This window comes from Gavia stellata, chromosome 1 (assembly GCF_030936135.1).
Source record: "Gavia stellata isolate bGavSte3 chromosome 1, bGavSte3.hap2, whole genome shotgun sequence".
Lineage (NCBI taxonomy): Eukaryota > Metazoa > Chordata > Aves > Gaviiformes > Gaviidae > Gavia > Gavia stellata.
In genome coordinates this window covers 84329254-84354285 of record NC_082594.1, presented here as the reverse complement: position 1 = coordinate 84354285, position 25032 = coordinate 84329254, and the positions used below count along the sequence as shown (strand labels likewise).

Sequence of the window (25032 nt, the reverse complement as noted above, 5' to 3'; positions counted from 1 at the left end):
GCCTTTCCTACATATTTTAGTGCTCTCCTTCTGATGCGTGTACATACGGTGTGTTAATGTAAGCCATCGTTAGAAATTAATACATCACTTTTTTGTTTTCATAGGCATGGATTGAACATCTAAGCAGATAATGTATCCAATAGGTTTGTACTCAGAGCTGGTTGCCTAGTGAGAGTAAACAGATGCCCAGGAATCAGCTTGATTTAATGACTTTTAAAGATGGGATATCAAGTCCTTTGACAGTGGCTTCTAAAAATAAGATTAAATTAGTGAAACAGGTAAGTTCTCAATTACCGGAAAGTCCAAGTATTCTTACATAGTAAATACTGGTTATTGTTTTCCATTAATTCAGTCCCACAGTTAAGTAAAATTTTCTCACTGGTAGTCATTCTTGTGAAGGTCTTTGGGTTTGCAGTCTCAAGACATGCTTCTCAGTGCTAAAGGACCAACTGAAAGTAATTTTGAAGTGATCTTCAATTTAGGAACTAACCATTAATCAGAGTGGCTACAGGAGGAGCACAGCAGCAGAGTAGAATAAAATAATCCTGTCTTGCTGCCCAGATTGCAAAGACTGTTCAAGTACCTGCAATATATTTCAATTTCTGAATTCTTTCTCCTCTGCATTTATTTCTTCATCTTGGTAAACATTTGGCTAATACTGTAGAGTGCATCATTAAAATATTAACATACATGTGTATGTATTTGTATACACAGCATCTCATGTTTACAAAACAAGAATATGCCCTTATTCAACATGCTTCGTATGAAGCCCTTTTATTGCACCTCTTCTTACTCCAGTTGCTACCATAACAATCCTCCAACAGCAAGAAAGTAGTTCTCCACCTTTATAACTTGTTTTTGTGCAAAGCGATGCCTCAGATGTGGGTTTTTTTGTGTGGAACAAGGCGTTTGCTCTGCCAGGCTCAGGCAATCTCCTGAGCTAGGACACAGGAGTGGGACTGGGGCAGGGATGGGGGGGGACATGGCACTGGGGCCACCAGGTCTGCCCTTCAGAAGTGCTGGGAGTTCAAAGGCAAATGAGGGGCAAATCTGGAGCCCTGTTTTTGGGGACCAGGGCTTCTGTGTTCATCATGCCTTTCCTTTAGAGGGATGAAAAGGGTGCCCAGTCTTCCTTTATCCTCAAGAGCCCTCTGTGGGGCCAGCCAATTTCCCAAGGAAGCCAGGTGGCAGCTTCCTTTGAGATCTGGTGGCAGCCAAGTTTCAAATTCACCTGCTGTGGGTAACAGCACGGCGTCCCACCACTGTAGTCACCGGCTGCTCTGGTGCTGTGTTCCTCAGACATCTTGTGTGCCTGTCTGACATCACATCTGGGGGAAAAAAAGGTTGGCCTGGAGCACTGTGTGAAGTTTTGTATTATTCTAAAAATGAAGAAGGAAAATTAAAATCTTGTTATGGCCTTTTTTTTAATACAGAGAAAGGTAGTAAATAACTAACAGAAGACAGTTGTTTCTAGTGCCTGTTTTAGCTAAAATGACGGGGGTTAATTATTAAACCTTTTACTTGGTTGCTCACTTGTGCTGCTGATGCTTTAATCCTGGGTCACAGAAAGTTTAAGAGTGCTTTACAGGGGAGACTCACTTCTTTTTGCCTCAACCTTTCCACGCTGACGGGATGTTACGGGTTTTGCTGCTTACTCTCTCTCTAGTTGCCATTGCTCATGCTGAGCTCTGCAAGCCAGGTAAGTTTTGGAGCTGATTCCCATCCTTCCCCAGGTAAATGTAGCTATGAGTTTATGCCCACAAAGCTGCCAGCTTCTCAGATTTTTATTTCAACTGGTTGTCTCCAGTTTGAAGATTGAAACTCTGAGCATTCGCTTCTTTTATGAGTTTGCAAATTGAGTATGGAGGTTGATCTCAATTAAACAGGTCATGGTAAACCTCACTGAGACTCTGTAGGGCTGTGGCTTTTTTCAAGCTAGTAACTTCTGTTCTCCTAACCAGATGATCTGTTAAGACACATTTAGAAGCTGCCATTTGTGAAATAATTAGAGAAGTAAATGATTTAAAATCCTATTTTGGCTGACTAGCAATATATGTTTGCTTTTTTCTCTTTGTGTCAGATGCACAGAATGCTTTCAAAGTACGGCTTAGTATCAAAACAGCTTTGGGAGATAACGCAGTAAGTAAAGTATCTTCACATATTTTTTCTAATGGAATATCTGCCAAAATAGAAGTAATACTTCTGAAGGCAGCACAAGCAATTTGTTCTGAAGTGTTAATTGTAATAGCTTGCTCAAGTCATGATCCAGGCATCCATTTCTTGACATTTGACTAGCCCACTCCTTAAAATGGCATCTTTTAAGAGAAGTATAAAGCTTGCCTTTTCATAAAGATAATTTTCTGTCAAAGATTTTTTTTTTCCTGGAAAAACGGTAGCGATGTTACACTTCATGCATGAGAGGTGCTGCATAAATCTAAGTGTATTTTGGGAAAAGCACTTCTGCTTGAGAGTGCTGATTGTAAAGTCAAGCATGTCTGGGAAGAGAAGCAGGAAAAGATTGTTAGGTCTGCATGGAATGGGACTTATTTCAGGCTCTCAGGCAAGCATGATCTGTAGAGATCATTCAAGCATATCTCATCAATTCTCTACTAATGTAGGGCTTCAGATAGTGGCCTTTCTTCTCTGCCTGTGGCGCACAGGCTAGTCTCATGAGGACTGAAATGCTTTGGCTTAATTCAAGTCCTTGGGCTTAATGTAGAAATACTAGTCCGAGCAGTAAGGATCTGTGATACACAAGAGATTGGGACATTAGATGACTGAATGGTCCTTCCTGATCTAAAGCACTATGAAATATGGCAGAGCCCAGTACTTCGTTTGCAGTTTTGAATGCTTAGAGCAAATCTGCAGTGTGTTACAGGGCTCAGCATAAAATTAGATACGAAATGTCTTGGACAGTCATCTCCACTGGAAGTCTGGTGTCTGATTATGTTAGGAGCCCTGGGAAACAAAAAGCAGTAGGTTACACATTATAAGAGATTGGAGATATGACAATCTCCCTATGACTGTAGAAGCCATTCTAAAATTGCCCTGAAATATCAGGTAATTTAGACTAACATTAGCAGGGACCTAATTCCACTGTTAACATCATAAACCAGACAAATTGGGAAGAAATATTCAAGATACATGCTGAAGTATTTATGGATATTCGTATTGAAGTCAATTCTCTTGGGTGAGAGACTTTAATTAAACAGTAGTGCGAACCTGGTTTGTTTAAAAATTCATTAAAAATAGTGTAAACCTATGGCTGAAAATATGTCAAAATCATTATTGAAGCACCTTTTGATAATGACCACTAATATTTTGATGATAACCACTGATATTTTGATTTAATCTTAGTTCAAAATAGTAGCAAAGAATTAAAATTTCAGTTCCCAGTAATGCTCTTTCTTAGTGCTTTTTACTTCTCCAACTATAGTAAAATAAGGGGGGTTTGTTTGATCATTTGTGATTTTTTTTTTTTTTTATTTTTCATCCAAAAAGGGTATGATACAAGTCATTAATCTTAAAGGCATTTTATATTACAAGAAAAAAGCAATAACTGAGGAGTCTATTGGTTTTTGTAGATAGATAGTAGTTTATTTCATATAACAAAGTGTGTGAAAGCCCTGAGAATGGGACAATCTAGAACAGCATTTTAGAACAACAACATGCTGAAAGTGGTATGATGCCATATGAAATTATCCATAAACAATGAACAATTTATTAAGTGCACAGGTAGTAGTTGCTTTTCATAGCCATTGCAATCTTCTCTGCAAATGACTGAAATTGAAAACTGAAACTACTATCAAACTGAAATTCATTTTGGTTGAAGAATTTGGGACACTTCTTGATTTTATTTATTTATTTTAGCAAAGAAAAGCGTAATAGTGTCATTGTATCACAGTAGGACACAGCCAGCTTATAATATCTTGGTATGATGCTCTGCTACTGAATTCTGTTTTATTCATTTCCAAGTCACTTCAAGCTAGATGGTAACAGAAAACCCTGATACTGTGGGCTTTTTGCTCTAGGACTGGCGGGATAACTCCAATGAACATTCAGGGGCATAGAAAATAGGTTAGTGTAGTTTTCCACATGGCTTAGTGCATGCCATCCACTTTGTGTGAGGCTGATAAAGACAGGACACCTTTTTTTAATTTGTTCACAAGGTAGGCTGTACTTTGAAGCAGGGAGTGCTATTTAGCGTATTTATATAGTTCTTATCACAGTGAAGCTGGAAAGAGCAGCTAAGATACCGTAAGTATTTAGCTGTTATCATTTTATTTGCAAATAATGGGTGTACTTGACAGAGACATTGTTTGCTAACCGGTGGGAGGAAACATGGTGTCTGTAAGCCTAAATGGAAGGAAGATGATTTATGATTCTCTCTAAGGATGGTGCTAACTTTGAGTGGCTTCTGGAATAGTTGCTAGTCACTCCTGGTGTTAGCAGAGTGGTAGAGAGTTAATTCAAAAGGGCCAAAGACAACTAGGGAGTGAGCAGAAGTGATGTGCACTGAGAAGTCTATGTAACTCTGTCACCACTCAGTTTAACCATGAGAGTCAAATAGCTGGCACATCAGGGGCTGCAGCCAGCTGAAGTAGAAGGTGTACTTCCCTTCTGGCTCATGTATTCAGGCTGCTTCCAGGGTAGAGGATGAAGGGAAGAAAGGCTGATACGCACCTGGTGTCTTGTCACCAAATGGGACCCCGAAGTGTGGTCATGTGTCTGTAGCCACACTGCAGTCTGAATGTCTGTCTAGTTAAAACACAGAACCATTCAGGAGGGAAGGTACCTTGGGAAGTCCTAGTCCCCTGCTGCTCAAAGCCAGGTCAATGCTGGAATCAGATCAGGTTGCTCAGGGCAATCTTGTAATATTATAATCTCGTTCTGGTAGCTTAAATTTTGTCTTCCTTAGAGCACTACTATAGCATTTCACCCCATCAACAACCTACACTCATCATCTTTTACCCATTATCTCATCAACCTCCTCTTTCACTAACAGACACTTAAGACTGGCTTTCACAGTCAGTTCTGTCTAATTCTGCTCCTTCTTAACGTATAAAGGATGGCAAGTGCAGCTGAGCCCAAGTGTTTGTGCCTTTGTAGAGCAAAGAAGATGGTAAGCATTAATAGTTCTGACACCATCATGTAAGGTTTCATTGATAACAGAGTTATTCTATGTTTATAGTGTGTGGTTACAAATGATTTAATACATTTCCTCTATAGCAGCACAAAATGTGCATCAATAGCTGTACTTCATAGGAACATAAGAACAGAAGCAACATCCTCAGTCATCAGCTGCAGTCCAGGCCTTTGCAATTGGAGGATAAAGATGAAACTGATAAAGCCCCACAGTGGAACGATTCAGGTTTCTTTGCACCTATCCCTCTGACTGGAGAAAGTTGATGATCAGAAATTGGCTTCTGGCAATTCGTGCCCACTTGTCCTGAGTTCATACAGTTTATTAGTTTTAAAGGTATTCTTGCCATACTTTTCCTCCTCATTATGTTGCCTCCCCCCTGCATATTCCTGCATGCAGTCATGTAAAGAGGTTCTTGTTCATATGAATCACAGAATCACAGAATCACTACGGTTGGAAAAGACCTGTAAGATCATCAAGTCCAACCTGAAAAAAAAAAAACAAAACAAAACAAAAAAAAAAAAAAAAACAAAAAACCAACCCATGCAAGCCAACCACCACACAACCACAACAAGGCACAACACACCAAAAACCAACCCACCCAACACCACACAGCACCATGTCCATCAAGCTACATCCCACAATGCCACATCCACACGCTCCTTGAATACCTCCAGGGAGGGTGACTCTACCACCTCCCTGGGCAGCCTATTCCAATGTTTCACTACTCTCTCAGTAAAGAACTTTTTCCTAATATCTAGCCTGAACCTCCCCGGTGCAACTTGAGGCCATTTCCTCTAGTCCTGTCACTAGTCACTTGGGAGAAGAGACCAACACCCACCTCTCTGCAACCCCCCTTCAGGTAGTTGTAGAGAGCGATAAGGTCTCCCCTCAGCCTCCTCTTCTCCAGGCTAAACAACCCCAGCTCCCTCAGCCGCTCCTCATAAGACTTGTGTTCCAGACCCCTCACCAGCTTCGTCGCCCTTCTCTGGACACACTCCAGCACCTCAATGTCTTTCTTGTAGTAAGGGGCCCAAAACTGAACACAGTATTCGAGGTGCGGCCTCACCAGCGCCGAGTACAGAGGCATGATCACCTCCCTGCTCCTGCTGGCCACACCATTTCTGAGACAAGCCAGGATGCCGTTGGCCTTCTTGGCCACCTGGGCACACTGCTGGCTCATACTCAGCCGGGTGTCGATCAACACCCCCAGGTCCTTTTCTGCGGGGGAGCTTTCCAGCCACTCATCCCCAAGCCTGTAGCGTTGCCTGGGGTTGTAGTGGCCAAAGTGTAGAACCCGGCACTTGGCCTTATTGAACTTCATCCAGTTGGTCTCAGCCCATCGATCCAGCCTGTCCAGATCCCTCTGCAGAGCCTTCCTACCCTCAAGCAGATCAACACTCCCTCCCAACTTGGTGTCATCTGCAAACTTGCTGAGGGTGCACTCTATCCCCTCATCCAGATCATCAATGAAGACATTAAACAAGACCGGTCCCAAAACTGAGCCCTGGGGGACTCCGCTTGTGACCGGCCGCCAGCTGGATTTCACCCCATTCACTACAACTCTCTGGGCTCGGCCGTCCAGCCAGTTTTTTACCCAGCGAAGAGTGTACCTGTCTAAACCACAGGCCGCCAGCTTCTCTAGGAGAATACTGTGGGGAACAGTGTCAAAGGCTTTGCTGAAGTCCAGGTAGACAACATCAACAGCTTTCCCCTCATCCACTAGGCAGGTCACCTGGTCATAGAAGGAGATCAGGTTGGTCAAGCAGGACCTGCCTTTCATGAACCCGTGCTGGCTTGGCCTGATCCCTTGGGTATCCTGCACGTGTCCCGTGAGCGCCCTCAAGATGAGCCTCTCTATAACCTTCCCCGGCACCGAGGTCAGGCTGACAGGCCTGTAGTTCCCCGGATCCTCCTTCCGACCCTTCTTGTAGATGGGCGTCACGTTGGCAAGCCTATATGGAGCCCACTGCCATCTCCATCTCCTCTACCTCCCATCTGATCACTCTTTTCATGGGGCTTCTTGCCCTTCTGCCTAGAAGGTTGTCTTCAGCATCTTCTCCTCACTCAAGCAGACCTCTGACTTCTGCTGAGCTTTCTCTGCCTGTCTCCCCCTCCATTTCTTGCAGCTTTCTGCTTATTCTGTCTTTTTTAAAGTGCTTACTCTTTCAGCTGGGGCTGGAGTTCCTCACTACAAATTATTTTTCTTGGTTTGAGATGCCCTTTTTGTTACTCTGACTTAAAGAAGCTCTAGGCTACTGCATTATTTATGAAAACTGAATACTTGATAGTGATGAATTGTGCGTATATACATGTACTGCACTAAACATAAACATATCAAGTACATATACTTGGTAGTGCTGCATTGCATTTGTGTCCATGTAGGCATGAAACAGTGTGCTTCATCATTATCCATTTTCAAGACAACTGGTTAAATTATCTCTACAGCTGGTTTAATCCACTGGATAACAAATGATTTTTTTTCTGTTCTTTTGCACCTGTTCTCAAAGACTGCAGATGGCATGTAGGGATTCAGTCAATAGTACCACACACAGAATAAGGAAGATCTTCCCTTTTAGTGCTGCAAATTGTGCTCTGTGGTTTAAATACAGAGGTCTTTAAAATTATGATAAATAGTTTTATGGCTCTCATCTATATTAATTCCTCTACTACATTACACAGAATCAGAATCACAGAATGACAGGGGTTGGAAGGGACCTCTGGAGATCATCTAGTCCAAGCCCCTGCCAGATCAGGTTCACGTAGAGCAGATTGCACAGGAATGCATCCAGGTGAATTGGTGAATTTTGAATATCTCCAGAGAAGGAGACTCCACAACGTCTCTGGGCAGCTTGTTCCAGTGCTCTACAACCCTCAAAGTAAAGAAGTTCCTCCTCATGTCTTTTAGTACTGGTTGTTGTCATTACTGTCACGTTTTCATCAGTGCAGTGGGAACAAAATACAGGCTTTTATAATTTCTTTTCAAAGAGTGTCTCTTTTTTTTTTTTTTCCCCCCAGTTTAAATTCCCAGACTGGCATGCATTATCACAGTATGCTTACACCTCCCTTCATTCACAAGGCAAGAGTGGTGAGTCAGAACCCAGATTCTCAGCACTGCATCTGGATTTTAATGCTACTCAAGTTGTCTGTTGCTCAGCTTTGTTGTCCCTGTCCTACCGTATCTCAGAGAGACCATTTCACAATTCATCATTTGTCTAGGGATGATAAATATGATCAGTATGACTTTCTGCCCTTTAAGTGACTGCTTCCTTCCCTGCTTAGGTTCCCAGTCCACAGGATATCCAAGCAAAATGAGGGCTGATGCCTGGAAGTTGGATTCCTTCTTACTGCGGAGAGGTTGCAGCTCCGTGCATCCAAAATCAGAATTCAAAAACCAGAATTAAGATTTGGCATTTTTAGTGCTGTTAACTACTTTTTGATGTGCATTTCTGTTTTTTGAATGTGTTATAAAGGCCCATGAAAAAGTAGGTCCAAGTTGTCAACAGCATTAAGTATCCACATGGCTGAGTTTCTGGCTTGGATGATTACAGTGCAGATTTTTTTAATGCTGAAAGTTAAAGGTTAGATTTGTATTCTGATTGACTGAAGAAAGCTGCCTCTAACCTCCATTAATATAATTCCAAGAAACTATTAATCTTTGTAATCTGCTGAAAGGGGAAATTCAATAAGTATGCCTCAGTCATGGCTCTTGTTATAAAAATGTAATAGGTAGAGTTCTTACAGGTCATTAGAATTGCATATGTGAATGAAAGCCCGGGGGAACCTAGTGAAGCTATCTCAGAAAACTGAAATTACGGAAGCATGATTTTTCATCAAGACAACAGACAACAGTTTTTGGAGTCTGTATTTTACTTCTTATTGAAGTAGTAAGGATGCTATTTTCTTTCTTTTGTCTCACGTGCAATGTAGTAATTTGTACTATAGTTGAGTCTGTCTTCCTGTTGCAAGGATGGCCTGCAGCAATAAGGTCATAATCTTGTTTTATTTCCTGGTGTCCTGATATCCAACTCCCAGAGACTACCTTCAACATTAGCTTTTTTTTTATTTTTAGGCAGAGCCAAATGGTCTTTGAGAGTGGATTTAAACCTACTTTAACAGGGTTTATCCAGCAAAAAGAGGCAAGGCCGTGGGTGCAGCTGTGTGGGGAAAATTCTAGTAATATGCCTACTCTTTGGTACAAGAAACTTTACATCTCCAGTTTGGTCAGCTTTCAGAAACATTCAATTCATTCAGTTTTTGGAAACACTGTATGCACTTTAAGTTGCGCTTTATAACAGCCATTAGAAAAAGTCCTTTGTGCACACTAAATAATGGACAGAAATTTGTTTTTGTAGCACAACCAGAGAATTTATTAATTTTCTTGATCAATATAGCATTTCAAGTTCAGTGACTCTTTTCCCTTTCTGTACTGCCAGCACTGGTGCTAAAACTGATTATTTTCCATCTTCCTTTTCAGTATGTCTGGGATGCTAATGAAGAGTACCTCTTCAAAGCAATGGTGGCTTTTGCAATGAGAAGATATTCCAGCAAGAACACAACTCAGTAAGCGTATACTCTGACTTGCCTTATACATATTAATAATGCTGCATGTAGTGGCCCATCTCTGCTGTACTGAACTGTAGAAATCATTATATACAGCTTCAAAAAACAGACTGTTCCAGTATATTTCTTTGACACCCAGATATATGTTAAACATCACACTCTCTCTGTCTTAAGCAATGTTCAAGCTTTGGACCGTATCCCTGTTGATGTGAAGTGACACAGCTGTGGATCTCAGTGGGACTGTGTCAATTAGCTCTAGCAGAATCTGGCAGTAAGACATGATAACTTCTGGAGACCATACTGGGAGGAGGTGAAGGGACACATTGGCAAGGTCAAGAAATGCAGTACACATCCTTGAATAAGCAGCTTTGGTGCATGTTTTCTTAGAGCACAGCTTCAGCAGTATGCTGAAAATGAGCTGACTCAGAGAACTGGAAGGTGGATAGCTATGCTAGTGCTGTGTTCTGCTGGGGGTATCTATCCCTAATATTTCAGCGGTTGAGTTACCTAGCATCAAGAAGTTTCAGATGTTGCAGTTCAGACATAAATCAGCCTTTAATTGGTTTTGGGATTAAATCTACCCTGAGGTATTGAATATTCTTCTGAGGCTTCTGATCCTTGCTACTTAGGAAATTAGATACCAGATTAGACAGACCATTTAGCAAGCTGTATTTTCAGAATGTTCTTATCTTTCTTAAATGAGAAACCTTGTAAGTGTATTTCTATAGGCCTATTATTTTTTCATTGTTTTTCAATCTTAAAGGAAAGATTTATGGTTCTGGTAGGCTAATGAGCATGGGGTTCTCAATTTACTTTTAAAAAAGCTGCTTCAGGCTGTCATTGCATCAGATGAAGCATATTCCACATTTGTAAAATTATTAGTTGAGTTTAGTCACATGATGATTATTGTGGCTGCTGCACTTTCTCTTAAATAGAAGGTGATTCCCCCCTCCATGTAAGAGGAGTGTTTGATTCCTTTCTGTTTCTTTTTGATTCTTCAGAAGTTGTCTCCTTTGAGCAAGAGAGCCATTACACCAAGCTTAACAAAAACAGCCAAGTATGTTACTGCACCCAATTAAAATGACACTTAAAAAAATTAGTTCAAGATACAAGCTAAAGATGATTATGCAGGGCTTTTTTTCAGGTTTTCAAATTAGCAGAGTTTTCATCCAGTATCTGATCCATAAAGATTTGCTTTTGTATACTTATTTCAGTCCCAGGTCCATTTTTAAAATTATTCTTTTCCTTCAAAGTCATGGTGTCTTCACAGAGCAAAGAACCTGTGTCAGAAGCCGGTGATCTTTTTCCTCTTCAAGCACCATGGCTCTCTGCAAACTCAACGAATATTAGAAAGATTGGTGTGGGAATGGGAAAAAATCAAGCCAGTATGAAAAGACTTAAAGTTTTAATGGAAGTTATCTCTATCCACTCTGGGAAATCACAGAATTTATGCTCACTTAGTTCAGTTTCCTACCAAGACGATTTTTCCTATGGACAAATATGATAATGTCAGTGTTACTCCAGTTTGGAGGTGGGGTTGCACACATCAATAATTTCCTGCTACTACGTTTGTCAGAGGAGAAGTCAGTATAATATTTGGAAACAGCTAGGTGTGGGCATCTTTACCTCTTTTTAAGATGGTATAGGACTTCCTTATAGAATCATAGAATCATATCACACACACAGAATCATTAAGGTTGGAAAAGACCTGTAAGATCATCAAGTCCAACCATCAACCCAACACCACCATGCCCACTAAACCATGTTCCACAGTGCCACAACTACACGTTGTTTGAAAACCTCCAGTGATGGTGACTCCACCACCTCCCTGGGCAGCCTGTTCCAGTGCTTCACCGCTCTCTCAGTAAAGAAGTTTTTCCTAATGGTTTAGGTTGGAAGGGACCTTAAAGACCATCCAACCTGGCCTTGAACACTTCCAGGGTTGGAGCATCCACAACTTCTCTGGGCAACCTGTTCCAGTGCGTCACCACCCTCATGTTGAAGAATTTCTTCCTTATATCTAATCTAAATCTACCCTCTTTCAGCTTAAAGCCATTACCCCTTGTCTCCTATCACTACATGCCCTTGTAAAAAGTCCCTCTCCAGCTTTCTTGTAGACCCCCTTCAGCTACTGGAAGGCTGCTGTAAGATCTGCCTGGAGCCTTCTCTTCTCCAGGCTGAACAACCTCAACTCTCTCAGCCTGTGCTCATAGAAGAGGTGCTCCAGCCCTCTGATAATCTTCATGGCCCTCCTCTCAACTCGTGCCAACAGGTCCATGTCCTTATGTTGGGGGCCCCAGAGCTGGATGCAGTACTCCAGGTGGGGTCTAACAAGAGCAGAGTAAAGGGGCAGAATCACCTCTCTGGACCTGCTGGTCATGCTTCTTTTGATGCAGCCCAGGATACGGTTGGCTTTCTGGGCTGCAAGCGAGCACTGCCGGCTCACATTGAGCTTCTTCTCAACTAACACCCCTAAGTCCTCCTCGGGGCTGCTCTCAATCCATTCTCCGCCCATCCTGTATTTGTGCTTGGGATTGTCCCAACCCAGGTGCAGGACCTTGCCCTTGGCCTTGTTGAACTTCATGAGTTTTGCATGGGCCCACCTCTCAAGCCTGTCAAGGTCCCTCTGGATGGCATCCCTTCTCTCCAGCGTGTCGACCTCTCCACACAGCTTGGTGTCGTCAGCAAACTTGCTGAGGGTGCACTCAATCCCACTGTCCGTGTCGCCAACAAAGATGTTAAACAGTGCTGGGTATAACTTGTTGGGGGGTACCTTGGAGGTATAACTGATAACTCTTCTAGGACTTCTAGATACCTTTGGGGTCATGTGTAAACAGCATGTCAACTGAAGGACAGCTGTACAGCTCTGACATCTGGTACAACTTACTAGGCAACAGGCTGAGGAGTTTCCTATCCATAGATCTCTCCCAAATCCCAAGGTACCTCAGAGTCCTTGTTCAGTGATGGAGAGCTAGATGAACCTCCCAATACAACCCAAATAACCTGCCTGTTACATGGGAGCAGGAAAGCTATGAAAGCCTCCATCCTGTTAGAAGTCCTGGAAATAATGCACTCCTTTCCCTACCCTTGTGGCTGGCAGCTGGAAGAAACTGGGTATAGAGGAAGGAGTGCATTCCGTCTCCATCCTCTCTGTAGTGGGTGTGGAGGTGTGGGAGCACTCAGCATCCCAGAAGGTACAGCAGCATGCCGTGCACACAGGAACGGCACTCTCACATAGCTGATAAGGATAGTGGCAGGGGCTTGCAGTGTGGTGAAGAGGGAGGCAGAAGCAGGAGCTTGTGGCAAATAAATTACATTACACTACAGGAGCTTTTACAGATAAATGCCAACAGATTTTCTTCGGGAGCTGTAAAAGGTCAATGATCAATTATTGTGTCATAAAAGAACAAACAAATTGCTTGTGATTGCATTCTGGTAGCATCTAAATTTACCCAAATTTTGCATCTGGTTAATTAAAGACTTATGAAAAATTCACCAGTAACGTACATAACCAAATACTGGTTCTGCTAGGGTATAGATTCTGCACAGGGCCATAACCAGGATGTGACAAACCTCCCCTTTAACATCCCATTAATTTCTAACACACCCACAGCCCTGCAGTAACTCACAGCCACAACTAACTCCCACATGAGACCAAATACCATTAACTTCAACAAGCTGGATCAGGCCCCAAAATAATTTGTCTGGTGGATCAGCATAATCGTCGTTGCAGTCTGTCCCATCATTTTGGAGATTCAAAGTCACCTTTTGTTAGGCTTCTGAAGCTGGATAAAAGCCATCCTGTAACAACAAGCATTTGAATGTGCTGCTGGAAACAGCAGTTGGTGCTGTGGTTGTCCTTGTGTAACCACTGAGTGATCCAACGCAGAATGGACAGGATTGCACATTACATCTCGAGTTCTCTAAAGTTAATTTCTAAGCTAAAATTTAATAAATCATGGAGCTGTGTTTAATGTTTGAAAGGCTTTTCAAATTTTCAAGTTTGTGTGAAACAGAAGAAAGACACAATCCATCAAATTACTCAGTAATTATCAATACAGATAAAAGAAATACTTCTTTTTCAGTGGAGAAATAAAACCCCTTTATTTCCTGCTCTATATATGGCCTTTCAATTCATTCTCAATACATACATTCATGAACTACATAAGCCAACCTTTGATCTCTCAGTGTTAAAAATGATTGTCTGTAGTCTGCGTTAGTAACCCTAGTTTCTCTAATCTGTGACTCATTTGAAATAATATGCACCTCTTTTGGGTCTTAGACTAGTTAATCTTTAGAGCAGAAGGAATGTCATCACATTTACTTTCATTTAAGTAATAGAATCTACTTTTGGTATATCTTCCCCCCATTTGTAGATAAAAGAAGCTTCAGTTTTCCTCATGAAGTAACCAAAAAAAAAGCATCAACATAATCCATCTTCCTAAGACAGGCTATTTTGATACTAAAAATATTTTCACTGTTTAGAACAAAAAATAAGCTTCTAGAGTTAAAGCTGTTACGTCAAGGTGATCCCATGGCTGCTGTTCACAGAAAGGAAGAAAATAACGTTCCTTTGCAGGAGCAGCTGCACAGCACTGGGTTGGAAGAGGGCTGATGCTTTTGGGAGAGCTGGAGCTAGACACTTGGGGCTTGGGGACTGTGCTTCTCCCACGAGCTAACGGCCACTGTAGGCACCCAGCTCCCTTTGAGTCTCTGGCAGCTCTTTCTTGCCCCTAACCAGTCCTTTAAATCTCCATAAGGAACAATGATGGTGTTTCAGGCCAAGGAACCATCGGGGTTTCCTGCACTCTACTCACTGATGTTCACTTGCGTATATTAAAGGAAATGCAATTTTGGACTCTTGCCATGGTGCCATAAGGCAGAAGCAGGATCTTGTCATTTTGGTGATAACAGTCTCCTATAATCCCCATGACAAAAGTCCATAACCTGCTAAGGAAATAAAAAGATGTCCACAAATATGTTTACAAGTTCACTTAATTAGCATAGTGCATGGAGAAGTCAGGTTTCTCAAATCTAAACAGTGTAAGGGCATAGTTTTGTACTGATTCTGCATGCTGTGAATGCAACCTGCATGCAAACAGCACAGGGTGAAAAAAAAAAAGGTGTACCAGCTGCAAAGAAATTGCCACATTGGTGCTTGTTGAACCAGTCTGTTTTGGTGTTCACTCAATCCCCTTTGAACTTCTTGTGAGTGGTATTATTCTCTTTGGAGCCTGGAAGGATGTACAACATTCAGATTCTGCTGATGAAAAACTGGCAGCAGTGAAGCCAGGTTTTGGATGCTTATAGTCAAGCAAGAATTTTAGACACAACAGGGATCAGAAAGGAGCAAAAGTTACGTATCCTAGTGTAAGCCTTGCTGCCCAATTAATTCAATGCTCTTTGTTCTAGAAAGAGAGAGATGCTCCCTCTAATGATGACTGACTGCCCTATCTCGTGCTGAAAGCCTTGGCACTGTAGGGAAGACCCCAGGTTGAAGAGTCTCTTCAAGTCTCTGAATGAGAATGAGAAAGTCAGGGTGTTCTGCCAGTCTTTATCTACCAAATTTATCTTTCTTTTTGGGGGTCAAACTTTCCTCAATCACCCCATTTCAAGAACATCTGTAGGGCAACACAAACCCAGGTTTGCTACCTGGACCAGTTTTTGATTGCACCACAGAAATTCCAGCTTTAAGAACTGCAGTAACATGAAGCTTTAGGTCCTACTGTTATAAATTCTTCTTCTGCAGATACAATTTTAGATATTCTGTGAAGTCAGCAAGAGTTTGTCAGCCACGAGCCAAAAGTAGTCTTTTTTTTTACCCCCTTCCTGTAAATTTTGTGCTTTGCTTTTGTTTTGGGAGAAATAAATCTGCTTTCATCTTCTGACTGTTGCCAGCAAACTGATGTGAACATCTTTTCAAATTCCAGGGGATGGCTTTCCCCTTTATCCATACGGATTCTCTGTATTTACAAAATTGACATTGTTCCAGAGAGGCAAAAGTGGGTATTTCAGCTCTGCAAAATCTTTGCTTTCCATTTTATTGCATATCTCTATGGAATATATACCTTCTCTGTAAAAGGTTGCACTGCCCGAGGCACCCAAAACACTATACAAAAAAAACCTTTCAGCAGTAAGTAAAATATTTCTGAAAAATACCCATAATGAACTACTGTGATCAACCCAATGCCTGTCCTGCCTTAAAAGCGAACTCGTTCCTTTCTGGATGGAGACTACGCATTGATGGGCAATTTTGGCTCCCTTATATTCCTTCCTACCTCATGCTTCCTGCTCCTCCAGCCACTGCAGGGGTCATTTAATTATATTTGTAATTAGCCAGCAGATGGCACTACAAAACAGACCTCTGTGGCAGGGGGGATTGCTTGCAGCTGGGGATTTGTCACCCTGAGAAAGAGCACAGGCTGGAAAGGAAGTGTTAAAATTTGCATTTTGATGATGGACAGGCCAAACGCTAAAACCAATTATAGTAGTTAGTAATGGGCATTACAAACACCACTGCACCACTGCAGTTAATTAAAAGAGGGTTGCATTTTTCTTCACTGGCTCACTGCAGGGTTTCCTTCTCCGGAACAGCAAGTAGTATCTGAAGACTGATCATCCCCAGCAGGGTCTGTCAAGATAGGGCGGCTGTGTTGTGCTTGTGGCCAGATAGACCTTGTGCAAAGGTGAACCAAGTCCAGGCTGCTATCTGGAAATAAAAATGATCCTAATTCTTGGTCCTGGACTTTCAGAACATCTCCTCGCTGCTTGGACATGGCCAGTAAATCTGAATCCTGAGCCAAATTCTTTGGGTTATTTATTAATGATATAGAACTAAATATTTTTTTCATTTTTATCTCTCTAGCTATCTGTCATTGAATTTGTAAAGGCTTTGGCTATCCTTTTATGATACATGCTACATTCCTTGCCATGCTGTAATAAATGCCACCTTATACAATTCCTGTATATTACACAAGTTTGGCTGCTTTGTTTGTTAGTGTGAATAAAGTAAGAACAGAGAAGAACATAGGGGCACCAGCTTCCTCAGTCACTATTATGGTACTAATGTATTAGACTTAATTTCTTTAGTTTAAATACTCATGATGATGTCATTCCATGGGGTTTTTCTGATGATAATTCCACCATTTACTAGTATTAGTGGTAGAAAACAAATTTGTAAGAATCTGAAAAAAGGCATTTAAAAGAAATTTCTCACACTTTTTACGTAGTATGCCATGAGATGCTGCATGCCTGTGCCCTTCAACTATTAACTTCACATAAAGCTGAGCAATCTTCTTTTAAAACAGATAGATATTTGTCATACCATAAGCTAAAGGACATAGGCCAGTGCCAGTAGAATGTCTACATTTAGGCTGTTGCCTCCACTCCGTGCCTGACTCTGTCAACAAAGATGTCAAAAAGAATAACATCAATTTCATTGCTCTTCCCTCCAACAAATGTATCCTGTAGAAGGACTGCAATCACTTGAAAATCACGTGGGGAATCCCCCATGCCTAGTTCCTGTGGTATTAGCTGTCAAAACCAAAATTCTTAGTTCACCAATGCATTTGCCTCATTATATGGCCTTTGCCACAGCCCTGATGATTAAGATGCAAATATGTATTTTTCCATTTGATTATGCTAAATGTATGTCCAAGACCATGCAAGTTTGTAATAGATTCAGAAATTAATTTGAAGACTCAACTTTGGTGTCAATAAGCTTAATTTGTTTTTATCATATTGGGAAATGGGAAATGCTGTGAGTGATATTTCTTCCTTGAGCATTAACTGTTAACTTTTTTAAAAGTAAGAATTTTTCCCCCTTTAGATGAAAGCAGTATTTTAAGAAAATCTAATATATTTCAATAATTCCTTCCATGCTTCTTTAATGATGTTTTTTGTTTTAACCATCTGCAGAATTTCCAATGTGCTGCTCTGCAATGTGACAGATCGGGTGTCATTTTGGTTTGTGGTCACAGATTCTTCCAAAAATGTGACAACTGTTTCTGGAAGTGAGGTAGAGGCAGCCATCAGGTACAGTCACTGCTTCTGCAACCTTTTCTTCCTTGCTGACTGAGGATACTTTCTCTCTCTAGGCCTTGTATGAATGAGCACTCTGCCTCTTTAAGGATGAACTAATCCAAGTAGTTAAAACACCAGGGAGTCAGTCCTCTTTTAGGCATGTGACATTAGAAGGATTTTTAACAGTCGCACAGAATGCAAAGCATGTGAGCCTTGGGATTATAACTTTGGAAGGAGTCTTTCTTAATGCTGGAGCCTCAGAAGAAATCTAGTTCGTTACCTGTAATTTGCTGTGCAGTGCATGGCACATACACTGCTATCATCCAGCTGCTGCCTTTCCCAGAGAGAGAGCCTTCTGCCTCAGATGACGGAATTGCACACTTTCTGGGTGGGATTTATATAATTTAACTTTCATTGCATGCCACACGTACATCTACACTTGGACTAACAACCATAGGCTCCCTTTCGGTGCTTCTCAAGTACAGTTCATCTGACTTAATTTGGAAGTCAGCTTTCACATGAGAAAAGCTTGTGTGATCTCTTCATGAGCAGAGCTGGCTGTGTCCCAGCTTGGTTTAAACAATCTTATACTCACATTCTTTTCATACCAGCTCTTTCTAGAATGCCAGTCAATATCGTAGCTGAGCATTGCTTGTACAAAGTACTATGCGGTACAAATCGGTTTGCTTTCTACTAGATGTCGCATTCTGTAGCCAATAAAAGCAAGAGTGTGGAGCTGAAGAGGGAAAAAGAAAAAATGGATAATCTGCCTTCAATGATCCACCAAACCTACATAAGGGTTTTATAGGGATGACTCCCACAAGCAGCATAACTCATGTACATTTCTCAAGCACAGAGTGGAAAACAGACCTCTTTGTTTTTAGGCATTCTGTACTTTGTTGTGAAAATTAATGTTATCTCCGTGGAGGTGTAATGCCTAATTCCTGATGAATGAGTATGTGTTCTTTTGGAAAGATTAACTTTTAAGCTTATGAGCAGATTAAACTATTTCCTACAGAGACACCAAACAATAGCTTCATAGCATTAGTGAAGGAAGCAGATTATTTATTCACTGAAGCTCTCTGTAAGAGTGCTGGAATGCAGGGTTTTTGCATTTCTGTTATTCTTTGATACGTTTAGTAGCATAAGCTGATTTATTTAAGTCTTTTATGTGCCCTGTTTGCCACAGAAATTGGATGCCCTTATAGTATGTTTGTTTTTTAACTGTTGTCTGTCACCCAATAAAGAATATGCTATTTATAAAGAGTTTTAATTCCTACCTAACTTAGAAACAAGAAGTAAAATGGTCTATAAAACTACAATACTTTTTATTCAGTTGCTTCTAATTGCAGGCTTCCATACTAAACTATTATTTAAATTCTTCATACTACAGTAGAATATAAGAGCCCTACCCGTGGACCAGAATTTTATTGTATGAGATTCTCTACAAAGTAAGAATGAAGAGGAAGGTAAACCTTGTCAGAGCTCTGTATGAGACCCAAGATGTTGCATAAATATACACAAGATATATTTATGCATGTACAAACACAAAATGCACCTGTAGTTGCCTGCATGTGTTTCAGCACATAATTCTGTAACTCCAGCCATTAGATGAGGGTGAACAATGCTTATTTCAGCTGCTCACAATGATCCTTTCATATCATTGAGGATGAAAATCTTTTCTAAATTAAAGACGGCTTACCGTATAATGAGTCTTACAATCTGCCATGGCTTTCAGTCCTCTCCAGGAATGCTGTCTTTCCATTAAGGCTAAAAACTTCTTGTTTAAGGGACAGTCAAACGTTATGATTTCCAAGAAAAGAAATTTGAAAAATCTTACCTGTATTTCCCATATATCTGTTCCTAGGAAATACTTGCTCTATGGTAAATAAATTGAATTGTATACAAGAAAGAGCTGCTGTAAAACATACAACTGCAATCAAAAGAATCTCTCAAGACCAATATATGTAATACATTTTCTCAAAAATTTTTAACATTTTGAAAAAGCTAATGAAAGATACTGCTAAAGCCTCTTAAGGCTGCTTAGATTCAGATCCCGAAATACCTGCAAATGCTTAGAAGTAGTGAATGTGGGTGAAGATAACCATTGAAGGGTAGCAGTTGTACTACTCATATGAAAAAGCGTATTTCTCAGAGTTACAGTTCCTCATAATGGAAAAAATGTGCAAAGTACAAATCCCTTTAGCTGCATCCTGCAGGGAAGAAGGGCATGTTGGCAGTCGGGGGTGATTCTTCTGGACCAAATTGTATCCTGTGCTTCATGGACCTAAGAAAATCTACAGCAGCAAGAGCAGATGTACTGACCCATAACACACAGGATGGTTCCGTTTGAGGAACCAAGGGGCATTGATAAGTGAATCCTCTGAGCATTGCAGGGTAGATCTGCCACTCCCATGCTGATCTTGAATGCTGCATGAGCAAGACAACAGAACCACTCTCACAGATTACAACCTACTGTGTCTTCAGCACATGGTCCAAAACTGAAATAAATAATAATACTACAGGTCTCATCTGTATTTCCCAGTTTTTCAGATAAATACATATGGAAGTCTGGTGTTCAAAACCCTGTAAGTGTGTGAGTGTCTATGGATTACTGACAAGGTCTATGTTAAAGTGAAGGTCTATGTAACCCTACCAGTATTATGCTGGATCAAATTCAGCCCTGCCAGTCTTGCAGCACATGCATGCAAATTCCTTTTTTTTCTTCTATCTTTTTAACTTAAAAAATATCTTTATGAAAGTTGTGATGTTCTTTGTGTTTTTATGAAGGATGAACCGAAACAGAATCAACAGTGCCTTCCTACTGAGTGACAAAACACTGCAGTTCCTGAAAATAACCTCAACCTTATCACCTCCTGTTGAACCCTCCACGCCGGTCTGGCTTATCGTATTTGGTGTTGTTCTTTGTCTAATTGTGGCTGGAATTGTTTTCCTCATTGCTGCAGGGATTCAGCAACGTAAGAAGTAAGCGGCTTAGCTTCTGTTTTAACTGAATAATGGCAAGTCAGCTGGACTGGTTTTGCTTTTCATATCAGCCTCAGAGAAATTATAGCTGTGCCCCCCTCCCTCAATAGGTGAAGATAACCCATGTGTCCTTTCTGCAGAAAGGTGTTAAAATTTTTAATTGTGAAGTATAGATGCCTTAATAATGCTTGGGTGTAATGAGGAAAAGAATATGATCCTGGAGGCCACTTAAATAGAGATGATAGCTTTACAACAACATTTGCTGTCAGTCTTCTCAAGGTTTTGTGTGCCACAGGTGAGCCTCCTCTTACAGACTACCCAAATAGCTACCAAGAGGGAGAAGGCTGGCAGTGACTGTGTCCCTTTCAGGGCAGTAGTGTCAAAAGCTGGCAGGGCTGAAAAAAATTTGCTGCTGCAGTTTGAGAAGCCTTAGTAGAGGACACAATAATGATTAATATATGGCTGAAGAGGGCCTGCTCAATGGAACTGTGCATGGTCTCACCTGCCATTCATGACCTGATGAGTCTAAAGTACCCAGCCCTTCACAGGTTCATGACCAGATGTCCCCATAAGCCTAGGTGTTTGCTGTTTGGCAGTAGGGTAGGAGAGAGATACTCTCTTTTCCTCTGAGTTTCTGCCCTGTGGTGACGCTGGTGAGAAAGAGAAGGCTATTCATGCTTCCCTAGCATGAGCATGTTGGAGAAAGACGGAGACTAGGTGGAGTTTTGGTCCTGCCATCTCTGTTGGCTCAGAGTTGGGCATAAAGAGTAAAGATTTCTCAGCTGAGCTGGGATTCTGCCATAGAAGTTCAGCTTCTGCCATGCTTAAGGCTGCCATGGAGGTTAGGTTAACAGAGAATTATGACTTCAGCAACAGAGTCATACAGCAGAAGAACTGAAAAAGGGTAAATTTCTGCTGACAACTAGATAATGTTGAAATTATTGACTGTATGATGTACTGCATCCTCAAATATATCAGAACAAGGGATTCATATATGAAAAGTGATGTGTTGCAGAGACTTTTCATTTCTGCCTCCTTATCACCTTGATAAACAACATCAAAAGACCTCAGAAAAACAACACTTATTGATAAGTGCTTCTCATAGAGAACCCTTAGTAGCGTAGTCAGAATCCCTTCAGTTGTATTTTGCATTCAGAAGAGTTGCATGAATTTGCAAAACCCCTTTCTGTTTTCAAAAAACAAAATTCAACAAACAATAGATGAGAGATGCTGTTGGGGAAAGAGTCTGGGCAGGTACTTGGGATCTATGGATAGTTTAAGCCCTGTCGCAACCTTCCATGTGGTATGGGCTGAGTTATTTCATTCCCTGAACCTAGGCAACCTCCTCTGTAGAATTGAAAAATAACGTTGCTACCTGAAGCCCCTCTCAGCCCTCTGTGTAGTATCATGCCTCTGTGTGTCTATATAGTGCCTAACTTAAAGGGGGTCTTTGAACATTTCAAATATAATAAAAAAAAATAAATAAATTATACTAAATAGCTATGATTTTTCAGCATGTCCAGTAATGAGTTTTCTTGGAAACCTGTCCGAAGCTGACATAATGGCAGCTCTGTTGCCTAGTAAGCTGTGTTGGAAATCTGGCCCCAAGGATGGTGTTGACTTCTCATAAATCTGTCATTTTGTCTTTATAGGCCTTTAAAGTATCAGTTAAATACCTTGGTTCAGATAAGCCCAAAAGCACGTGCTTCAGGCCATTCGTACTCAGGGTGGCAGGGAAGCACATGATTGGCCAATAATGGAGTTTCAGTAATGAGTTAGACTCATGCGTCATTTCTTGAACTGAAAGATTTTCTTAATTAGGTCTTCACTGTGCATCACTGCCAACATGTAAAATTCCAAGCTGCAGCTGCCTGCAGCTTGAAGAGTTCCATGTGATTGTAGCCCTTAGCTCTACAGTGAGCTGGATCAGACACACTGTCTCCCAGCGTTATGTTTGTTCTCCTGTCATTGCAGCAATAGGACACCTCCCTCTCCGATAACAGATTTGGCACATACCCAGGGCAGGACCATCCTCTACTGGCTATGCTGAACTAGACTGAAGTCTACCCCTACCCCCCAAAATCCCATCTGCAGCAGAGGCCATAAATATTTGCCTTGGGAAGAGTGAAAACAGAGTAAGCACACACAGCGTTTCCCTCTATTACTCTCCCAGCATCTAATTTGCAGCTGGAGGCCTTCCTGAGTTGGATTTGGTCTTCATGTATTGGGTAACCCACAATGTTTTCTCTTCCCTTAACTTGTTGAGTCTCCCCTTGGACTCATAGAAATTTTTAGCTTCTCTGAATTCCTATGGCAACGAGTTCCATACATCTCCTACTCCTCTCATTTCTTTTGAACCTGCTTCTTAGTATCTTGTTTTATGTTCTGCCCCCACATTTTTTGTAATAAAGAACACTCCTTTTATCACTATAAGAGCAGATACAGCAGCCAGAGGTCAGAGGTTTTCACTACTACCCCCACGTTTATTTTTAGCAAGTCTGTAATGCCAAGAGTTTCCCAAAGGTAAATAAAATTTTATTATTGTTAATATCACTGTTATTAGCAGTTACACTGAGTCAGGTTGTTAGGATTGTCCTGAGTCAGATTGTTACAGTACATGTTGCGGGATAGGAAGAAGCAGTGGAGCTGACCTTTGAGTTTCTTATCCTCTGAAACCGCTGATGGTGCAAGCTGTAAAGTACAGCAGGTTTTTCAACTATGAACTAGTAGATCTCAAGGTCAGAATAAATCTGGAATTAAAGGAACATCGTGACATGTTGACTGATATTTCTGTATTACATCTTCTCGTGGTTGTATTTTTAGATAATTTTATTCAGCAACTATTTTAATGTGCTTTTGGTGAGAACTGGAACATGTAAAAGTGAAAGCCGTGCAAGTGTTCGATTTAGAAAACAAAAGTATAAAATACTGGGTAAGAAGGTGGCTGTTAATGAAGTTTGAACTGAAAATGTAGATTTGCAGCATTAAGAGTACCTAACTTCTGGAGAAGATCATCAAAGAGTGTGAGGGCAGTCAAATCTCTACATTTGGAGGCTATAGTCTAAAGCTGATCTGTTTCTAAAAAGTATGTTTTCATTTGTCCACATCATGGTGTGAAATCTATGACATACATAACACGGTCAGACTAGATGTTTAGTGCAGTCCTTCCTGATGTAAAGCAAACACAGATTTAGAGATTTTTTCTATTTTTGTTTTGCACCAGCTTTTCCTTCTGCACCCTCCAGTCATTTTACAGAATAAGGAGGTGAAGTAATATTTACAGCATACGTACAACATGTTTAGTCTTGGTTTTCTGATTCCCAGTCCTGACCTCAGACCACTAAACCAGGGCTTCCAATCTGTGGACCTTCGGTGATATATTTACAACAGCAAAGAGGTGCACCAGATTATGCCTTTTAGAACATAATTTACAATAAACTCATGATTAAATGTACAGTTTTCTGTCTGTGGAATCGTGCCAAAGTGCTGCAGGTCAACAGAATAAGATGATTTTCTCTTTCTTGCTTTTAGAAAGAATAAAGAGTCAACAGAGAGAGAAAATTTAGAAGAGAAAGGCGAAGTGACAGTAACAGTAGAGAATGGGATTCCTTGTGAAACACTGGATTTGAAAGCAGGCCACATTAATGGAGTCTTTGCTGCAGATGATGAACGGTACACGTCCTTATGAAATGCTGCCATTGCTATCTGGCGGTTTTTTGAAAGACTCCTGTGCCTACCTTATCTCGTCTCTACTCCTGAATGTCAAACATGAAGACAAGAAAAATGTCCTTTCACTTAATTTCCCTCGAGAGAACCTTTTGCTGATAACACATACACTCAAACCTCCATTACAAAGCTTTTGTTCATGAGCAAAGCAAATGAGAAGACCTCAAATGATATCCACTAAAGATTTCCAGAAGATGTGCGGCAGAACAGGGTTGAAACCTGCCTTGTGTCAGGCATTTAATTTTTAATGATAATTTAAATATGTCTATTGCTTGGTTTTCCCTGATATAAACGTGAAACTGCATTATTCCTGAATGTCACTGGGGAGATCATCTATCATTGTCAATTCTTGCTGGGCTTTCCTTCAAGCCATATGCAAAAGTTTCTCTGTAAAATGACTTCTGTTTGCTGATATGCAGTGTGCCTCTGGATGGAATAGTGATCAGTGCATGAAAGTTTTCATTTATTAAGGAGAAAAAAGAAAGCTTTCACAGCCTCCGTAAGAGCAGGTTAAAAAGTGGCTGGGTCATCTATAGCTTTAGGGCTACCAAAGATTTGGTGCTAAAGTGTTTCTCACTTAACAGTCAGTCACA

General features: G+C 41.0%; 1 protein-coding gene across 1 annotated transcript; it reads left to right on the top strand.

The window, feature by feature from the left end:
• Positions 1-1632: 1632 nt before the first annotated feature.
• On the top strand, positions 1633-24425 carry CLTRN (collectrin, amino acid transport regulator). Its single transcript, XM_059824590.1, has 6 exons — positions 1633-1699; positions 2081-2139; positions 9621-9706; positions 17624-17740; positions 20519-20713; positions 24245-24425. Exons 1-6 carry the CDS (start codon positions 1633-1635, stop codon positions 24399-24401), a joined length of 681 nt encoding a protein of 226 aa, XP_059680573.1. The 3' UTR covers positions 24402-24425.
• Positions 24426-25032: the final 607 nt, after the last annotated feature.